The 9,913-nt window shown below is 45.5% G+C and overlaps 1 protein-coding gene across 1 annotated transcript; it reads left to right on the top strand.

The window, feature by feature from the left end:
- Positions 1–328: 328 nt before the first annotated feature.
- LOC110450883 (clumping factor A-like) lies at positions 329–6,988 on the top strand (the record flags this gene model as incomplete). The annotated part of the gene is made up of 4 exons (XM_021498660.1): positions 329–617; positions 3,579–4,022; positions 4,377–4,652; positions 6,650–6,988. Coding segments are annotated over exons 1-4 (1,348 nt in total), but the record flags the coding sequence as incomplete, so codon positions are not given.
- Between the last annotated feature and the right edge of the window lie 2,925 nt (positions 6,989–9,913).

The following is a 9,913-nucleotide window of genomic DNA, read 5'->3' as shown; positions in this document are numbered from 1 at the left end:
TACAGCGGCTGTGGGAGTGAGGAAACCTACAGTGGTTTTGGGAGTGAAGGATCCTACAGTGGTTGTGGGAGTGAGGAAACCTACAGTGGCTGAGGGAGTGCGGAAACCTACAGTGGTTGTGGGAGTGAGGAAACATATAGGGGTTGTGGGAGTGAGGAAAACTACAGTGGTTGTGGGAGTGAGGAAACCTACAGTGGTTGTGGGAGTGAGGAAACCTGCAGTGGTTGTGGGAGTGATGAAACCTACAGTGGTTGTGGGAGTGAGGGATCCTACAGTGGCTGTGGGAGTGAGGAAACCTACAGTGGTTTTGGAAGTGAAGAAACCTACAATGGCTGTAGGAGTGAGGAAACCTACAGTGGTTTTGGAAGTGAAGAAACCTACAGTGGCTGTTGGAGTGAGGAAACCTACAATGGCTGTAGGAGTGAGGAAACCTACAGTGGTTGTGGGAGTGAGGAAATCTACAGTGGCTGAGGGAGTGAGGAAACCTACAATGGCTGTAGGAGGGAGGAAACCTACAGTGGTTTTGGAAGTGAAGAAACCTACGATGGCTGTAGGAGTGAGGAAACCTACAGTGGCTGAGGGAGGGAGGAAACCTACAGTGGTTTTGGAAGAGAAGAGTGAGGAAACCTACAGTGGTTGTGGGAGTGAGGAAACCTACAGTGGCTGTAGGAGTGAGGGATCCTACAGTGGGAGTGAGGAAACCTACAGTGGTTGTGGGAAAAATTGCAATATCACATTTTGGCTGAGTGTCTTGCTACATTTTTTCCATATTCTTACAATGTACCTCCACATTATACCTGGATATGACCTCTTACGTACTACAATCTTAAATGTCCTAGCGAATCAAGTGATTTCGAACCATGTTTGACCATGTTAAACCCTGACTTACCATGGCTGTACAACCATGCTTTTACATTACATAACCAGGTTCAACCATAGCTTGTCTTTTTTCGTGAATGGCAAACCATGGCTTCAACAACCATGGTCAAAACACCCCACAAGTCATGGCCTTGCTATGCTATGGTCATGGGGATACCATGCTTTTGCCATGAACAAACATTGGATGATAGTGCTTTGGAACATTAACCATGGTTAACTATGGTCATTAATTTACATCGGTAGCTGAATTAAGGTCACAGAGATGAGAGTGTTTCTTTGGTATTTTGAAGTGTATATTCTGGGGATTTTTCTGGCTAATTATTATCAAAAAAATCTGTTCATATGGTATGATTTAACAGGAGCATAGTACAGTATAAAAGGTATGCTAAACATAACCGAAAATAGTAAGGATAGATGTGTCGTTCTTTTCTTTCCTGTTTTGTAGACGGTAAACAATTGATTCCCGGAATTCCATTATTTTTCAGTGCGATGGTTCTACAAGGACAAATAGAGCTGTTATTTTAGAAACCTGAAAGCCCAGATTGTATACTTTTAATTTGTTTTGAAATATAACAATTTGAAATGCAACACTGCTGTTTCTATATAGACTTCAATGTGAAATTAAACAAAGGCACATTAAATCGCAATAGATGTTCCTCCTTTCACGTTGACTCTTACAACAATGCCATAGGTTGAGACAACAGAAGCTTTATGATAGGTAAAATATGACACTGTATCTAGTGTATCCAGCCTCATGGTGCTGAAGAAGTGACAATCAATACTTTATCATAACTTTGTTTCCCTTGGTTAATTTATATGACCTTCACCCGAAGAAATTACTCGTGAAACTGGAGCCTTGATTCTGCCTTGTCTGTGCTGGAAATCTTCTGATTCAATATTCATATACACATTACAGAAATATCAAGGTTGGCCGAATTACAACATTTAGCGCCAAAATCAACAAATGCGGCCCAGTATGGTAGCGTATATTTCTGAACCATGAGCACTATAATTAAAAGAATTTCTGTTACGTGAAATACACTACATTGTAAATTCAAATTGGTAAATCATAGTGCTAAAAATCAAATATCAAACAATTTAAAATGGAAACATATGATAAAATACAGTCACGCAAGATATATCATTTATATATTTTATTGTTTATAGCGTTTTCATTCATCTAGTGATATGGTGCTCTCTTACATTATACTTCCGGTGATATGGTGCCATCTCTCGTCCGGTGATATGGTACTTTATTACTTCGAGTAAAATGATACTCTCTTTCGTCCGGTGAAATGATACTCCCTTTCGTCCGGTGACATGGTGCTCTCTTACGTCCGGTGATATGGTGCTCTCTTACGTCCGGTGATATGGTGCTCTCTTACGTCCGGTGATATGGTGCCATCTCTCGTCCGGTGATATAGTACTTTGTTACTTCGAGTGAAATGATACTCTCTTTCGTCCGGTGAAATGATACTCTCTTACGTCCGGTGATATGGTGCTCTCTTACGTCCGGTGATATGGTGCTCTCTTACGTCCGGTGATATGGTACTCTCTTACGTCCGGTGATAGGGTTCTCTTTTACGCCCAGTAATATGGTTCTATCTAACGCCCAGTAATATGGTTCTCTCTAACGCCCAGTAATATGGTTCTCTTTTTACCTCCAGCAATATGGTTCTCTTTTGCGCCCAGTAATATGGTTCTCTCTAACGACCATGGTTCTCTCTAACGAGCAGTAATATTGTTCTCTTTTACGCCCAGTAATATGGTTCTCTCTAACGACCAGTAATATGGTTCTCTCTAAAGACCAGTAATATTGTTCTCTTTTACGCCCAGTAATATTGTTCTCTCTAACGCCCGGTAATATGGTTCTCTCTAACGCCCAGTAATATGGTTCTCTCTAAAGACCAGTAATATTGTTCTTTTTACGCCCAGTTATACGGTTCTCTCTAACGCCCTGTAATATTGTTCTCTCTAACGACCAGTAATATGGTTCTCTCTAACACCCTGTAATATTGTTCTCTCTAACGCCAAGTAATATGGTTCTCTCTAACGACCATGGTTCTCTCTAACGACCAGTAATATGGTTCTCTCTAACGACCAGTAATATTGTTCTCTCTAACGACCTGTAATATTGTTCTCTCTAACGCCCAGTAATACGGTTCTCTTATACGCTCAGTAATATGGTTCTCTCTAACTTCCGGTAATATGGTCTCTAACGTCTTTTATCTCGGTGATATTGGTCTCTTTTTGTCATTTTTGAACCCATAAATAATATGCTATCAATGATTCACCGTGTCATCAACGTATTATCCATCTAAGACATTGATCACGACTCTTTCACCACTATCATACCCCTCACAGACAGCGATCACGACTCTGTCACCAGTATCATATCCCTCACAGACAGTGATCACGACTCTGTCACCAGTATCATAACCGTCACAGACATTGATCACGACTCTATCACCAGTATCATACCCGTCACAGACAGTGATCATGACTCTATCACCAGTATCATACCCTTCACAGACAGTGATCACGACTCTGTCACCAGTATCATAACCGTCACAGACATTGATCACGACTCTATCACCAGTATCATAACCGTCACAGACAGTGATCAAGACTCTGTCACCAGTATAATACCCCTCACAGACAGTGATTCTACTCTGTCACCAGTATCATACCGCTCACAGATAGCGATCACGACTCTGTCACCAGTATCATACCCGTCACTGGCAGTGATCACGCCTCTGTCACCACTATCATCCCCGTCACAGACAGTTATCACGAATCTGTCACCAGGACCATCCCCGTCACAGACAGTGATCATGCCTCGGTCACCAGTATCATCCCCGTCACAGACAGTGATCACGACTCTGTCACCACTATCATACCCGTCACAGACAGTGATCACGAATCTGTCACCAGGACCATACCCGTCACAGACAGTGATCATGACTTTATCACAAGTATCATACCCGTCACAGACAGTGATCATTACTCTATCACCAGTATCATAACCGTCACAGACAGTGATCATGACTTTATCACAAGTATCATACCCGTCACAGACAGTGATCATGACTCTATCACCAGTATCATACCCCTCACAGACAGTGATCAAGACTCTATCACCAGTATCATACCTGTCACAGACAGTGATCACGACTCTGTCACCAGTATCATACCCCTCACTGACAGTGATCACGACTCTGTCACCAGTATCATACCCGTCACTGACAGTGATCATGACTCTGTCACCAGTATCATACCCCTCACTGACAGTGATCATGACTCTGTCACCAGTATCATACCCCTCACTGACAGTGATCATGACTCTATCACCAGTATCATACCCGTCATAGACTTTGATCACGACTCTGTCACCAGTATCATACCCCTCACAGACAGTGATCACGACTCTGACACCAGTATCATACCCGTCACAAACAGTGATCACGACTCTATCACTAGTATCATACCCCTCACAGACAGTAATCAAGAATCTGTCACCAGTATCATACCCGTCACAGACAGTGATCACGACTCTATCACTAGTATCATACCCCTCACAGACAGTAATCAAGACTCTGTCACCAGTATCATACCCGTCACAGACAGTGATCACGACTCTATCACTAGTATCATACCCCTCACAGACAGTAATCAAGACTCTGTCACCAGTATCATACCCGTCACAGACAGTGATCACGACTCTATCACTAGTATCATACCCCTCACAGACAGTAATCAAGACTCTGTCACCAGTATCATACCCGTCACAGACAGTGATCACGACTCTATCACCAGTATCATACCCCTCACAGACAGTGATCGAGACTCTGTCACCAGTATCATACTCCTCACAGACAGTGATCACGACACTGTCACCAGTATCATACCCCTCACAGACAGTGATCACGACTCTGTCACCAGTATCATACCCTTCACAGACAGTGATCACGACTCTGTCACCAGTATCATACCCCTCACAGACATTGATCATGACTCTGTCACCAGTATCATACCCGTCACAGACAGTGATCACGACTCTATCACCAGTACCATACCCGTCACAGAGAGTGATCAATTACTCTATCACCAGTACCATACCCCTCATAGACAGTGATCACGACTCTATCACTAGTATCATACTCCTCACAGACAGTGATTATGACTCTATCACCAGTATCATACCCGTCACAGACAGTGATCACGACTCTATGACCAGTATAATACCCCTCACAGACAGTGATCACGACTCGCTTACCAGTATCATACCCCTCACAGACAGTGATCACGACTCTGTCACCAGTATCATACCCCTCACAGACAGTGATCATGACTCTGTCACCAGTATCATACCCGTCACAGACAGTGATCAATTACTCTATCACCAGTACCATACCCCTCATAGACAGTGATCACGACTCTGTCACCAATATCATACCCTTCACAGACAGTGATTATGACTCTATCACCAGTATCATACCCGTCACAGACAGTGATCACGACTCTGTCACCAGTATCATACCCGTCACAGACAGTGATCACGACTCTATCACCAGTATCATACCCGTCACAGACAGTGATCACGACTCTATCACCAGTATCATACCCGTCACAGACAGTGATCACGACTCTATCACCAGTCACAGAGAGTGAGCACGACTCTGTCACCAGTATCATACCCTTAACAGACAGTGATCATGACTCTGTCACTAGTATCATACCCGTCACAGACAGTGATCACGACTCTATCGCCAGTATCATACCCGTCACAGACAGTGATCACGACTCTGTCACCACTATCATACCCTTAACAGACAGTGATCATGACTCTGTCACCAGTATCATACTCGTCACAGACAGTGATCACGACTCTATCACTAGTATAATACCCCTCACATACAGTGATCACGACTCTGTCACCAGTATCCACAGACAGTGACAATGACTCTGTCACAAGTATCATACCCGTCACAGCAGTATCATCTCCCTCACAGACAGTGATCACGACTCTGTCACCACTATCATACCCTTAACAGACAGTGATCATTACTCTGTCACTAGTATCATACCCTTCACAGACAGTGATCACGACTCTGTCACCAGTATCATACCCCTCACAGACAGTGACAATGACTCTGTCACAAGTATCATACCCGTCACAGACAGTGATCAATTACTCTATCACCAGTACCATACCCCTCATAGACAGTGATCCCGACTCTGTCACCAATATCATACCCCTCACAGACAGTGATTATGACTCTATCACCAGTATCATACCCCTCACAGACAGTGATCATTACTCTGTCACTAGTATCATACCCTTCACAGACAGTGATCGAGACTCTATCACCAGTACCATACCCGTAACAGACAGTGATCAATTACTCTATCACCAGTACCATACCCCTCATAAACAGTGATCACGACTCTGTCACCAATATCATACCCCTCACAGACAGTGATTATGACTCTATCACCAGTATCATACCCGTCACAGACAGTGATCACGACTCTATCACCAGTATCATACCCCTCACAGACAGTAATCAAGACTCTGTCACCAGTATCATACTCGTCACAGACAGTGATCACAACTCTGTCACCAGTATCATACCTCTCACAGACAGTGATCACGACTCCGTCACTAGTTTCATACCCCTCACAGACATTGATCACGACTCTGTCACCAGTATCATACCCGTCGCAGACAGTGATCACGACTCTATCACCAGTATCATACCCCTCACAGACAGTGATCGAGACTCTGTCACTAGTATCATACCCCTCACACACAGTGATCACGACTCTGTCACCACTATCATACCCGTCACAGACAGTGATCATGACTCTGTCACTAGTTTCATACCCCTCACAGACATTGATCATTACTCTGTCACCATTATCATACCCCTCACAGACAGTGATCGAGATTCTGTCACCATTATCATACCCCTCACGGACAGTGATCACGACTCGGTCACCAGTATCATACTCCTCACAGACAGTGATTACGACTTTAACACCAGTATCATACCCCTTACGGACAATGATCACGACTCTATCACCAGTATCATACCCTTCACGGACAGTGATCACGACTCTATCACCAGTATCATACCCCTCACAGACAGTGATCACGACTCTGTCACCAGTATCATACCCGTCACAGACAGTGATCACGACTCTGTCACCAGTATCATACCCCTCACAGACAGTGATCACGACTCTGTCACCAGTATCATACCCCTCACAGACAGTGATCACGACTCTGTCACCAGTATCATACCCCTCACAGACAGTGATCAAGACTCTGTCACCAGTATCATACCCCTCACAGACAGTGATCACGACTCTGTCACCAGTATCATACCCCTCACAGACAGTGATCACGACTCTGTCACCAGTATCATACCCCTCACAGACAGTGATCACGACTCTGTCACCAGTATCATACCCCTCACAGACAGTGATCACGACTCTGTCACCAGTATCATACCCCTCACAGACAGTGATCACGACTCTGTCACCAGTATCATACCCCTCACAGACAGTGATCACGACTCTGTCACCAGTATCATACCCCTCACAGACAGTGATCACGACTCTGTCACCAGTATCATACCCCTCACAGACAGTGATCACGACTCTGTCACCAGTATCATACCCCTCACAGACAGTGATCACGACTCTGTCACCAGTATCATACCCCTCACAGACAGTGATCACGACTCTGTCACCAGTATCATACCCCTCACAGACAGTGATCACGACTCTGTCACCAGTATCATACCCGTCACAGACAGTGATCACGACTCTGTCACCAGTATCATACCCCTCACAGACAGTGATCAAGACTCTGTCACCAGTATCATACCCCTCACAGACAGTGATCACGACTCTGTCACCAGTATCATACCCCTCACAGACAGTGATCACGACTCTGTCACCAGTATCATACCCCTCACAGACAGTGATCACGACTCTGTCACCAGTATCATACCCCTCACAGACAGTGATCACGACTCTGTCACCAGTATCATACCCGTCACAGACAGTGATCACGACTCTGTCACCAGTATCATACCCCTCACAGACAGTGATCAAGACTCTGTCACCAGTATCATACCCCTCACAGACAGTGATCACGACTCTGTCACCAGTATCATACCCCTCACAGACAGTGATCACGACTCTGTCACCAGTATCATACCCCTCACAGACAGTGATCACGACTCTGTCACCAGTATCATACCCCTCACAGACAGTGATCACGACTCTGTCACCAGTATCATACCCGTCACAGACAGTGATCACGACTCTGTCACCAGTATCATACCCCTCACAGACAGTGATCAAGACTCTGTCACCAGTATCATACCCCTCACAGACAGTGATCACGACTCTGTCACCAGTATCATACCCCTCACAGACAGTGATCACGACTCTGTCACCAGTATCATACCCCTCACAGACAGTGATCACGACTCTGTCACCAGTATCATACCCCTCACAGACAGTGATCACGACTCTGTCACCAGTATCATACCCCTCACAGACAGTGATCACGACTCTGTCACCAGTATCATACCCCTCACAGACAGTGATCACGACTCTGTCACCAGTATCATACCCGTCACAGACAGTGATCACGACTCTGTCACCAGTATCATACCCCTCACAGACAGTGATCACGACTCTGTCACCAGTATCATACCCCTCACAGACAGTGATCACGACTCTGTCACCAGTATCATACCCGTCACAGACAGTGATCACGACTCTGTCACCAGTATCATACCCCTCACAGACAGTGATCACGACTCTGTCACCAGTATCATACCCCTCACAGACAGTGATCACGACTCTGTCACCAGTATCATACCCGTCACAGACAGTGATCACGACTCTGTCACCAGTATCATACCCCTCACAGACAGTGATCACGACTCTGTCACCAGTATCATACCCCTCACAGACAGTGATCACGACTCTGTCACCAGTATCATACCCCTCACAGACAGTGATCACGACTCTGTCACCAGTATCATACCCCTCACAGACAGTGATCACGACTCTGTCACCAGTATCATACCCCTCACAGACAGTGATCACGACTCTGTCACCAGTATCATACCCCTCACAGACAGTGATCACGACTCTGTCACCAGTATCATACCCCTCACAGACAGTGATCACGACTCTGTCACCAGTATCATACCCGTCACAGACAGTGATCACGACTCTGTCACCAGTATCATACCCCTCACAGACAGTGATCACGACTCTGTCACCAGTATCATACCCCTCACAGACAGTGATCACGACTCTGTCACCAGTATCATACCCCTCACAGACAGTGATCACGACTCTGTCACCAGTATCATACCCCTCACAGACAGTGATCACGACTCTGTCACCAGTATCATACCCCTCACAGACAGTGATCACGACTCTGTCACCAGTATCATACCCCTCACAGACAGTGATCACGACTCTGTCACCAGTATCATACCCCTCACAGACAGTGATCACGACTCTGTCACCAGTATCATACCCCTCACAGACAGTGATCACGACTCTGTCACCAGTATCATACCCCTCACAGACAGTGATCACGACTCTGTCACCAGTATCATACCCCTCACAGACAGTGATCATGACTCTGTCACCAGTATCATACCCGTCACAGACAGTGATCACGACTCTGTCACCAGTATCATACCCTTCACGGACAGTGATCACGACTCTGTCACCAGTATCATACCCCTCACAGACAGTGATCACGACTCTGTCACCAGTATCATACCCGTCACAGACAGTGATCACGACTCTGTCACCAGTATCATACCCCTCACAGACAGTGATCACGACTCTGTCACCAGTATCATACCCGTCACAGACAGTGATCACGACTCTGTCACCAGTATCATACCCCTCACAGACAGTGATCACGACTCTGTCACCAGTATCATACCCGTCACAGACAGTGATCACGACTCTGTCACCAGTATCA

The sequence above is a fragment of the Mizuhopecten yessoensis genome, unplaced genomic scaffold (genome assembly GCF_002113885.1).
Source record: "Mizuhopecten yessoensis strain PY_sf001 unplaced genomic scaffold, ASM211388v2 scaffold565, whole genome shotgun sequence".
Taxonomy (NCBI): domain Eukaryota; kingdom Metazoa; phylum Mollusca; class Bivalvia; order Pectinida; family Pectinidae; genus Mizuhopecten; species Mizuhopecten yessoensis.
The sequence above is the reverse complement of the archived record's forward strand: the minus strand, read 5'-3'. Positions and strand labels throughout refer to the sequence as shown.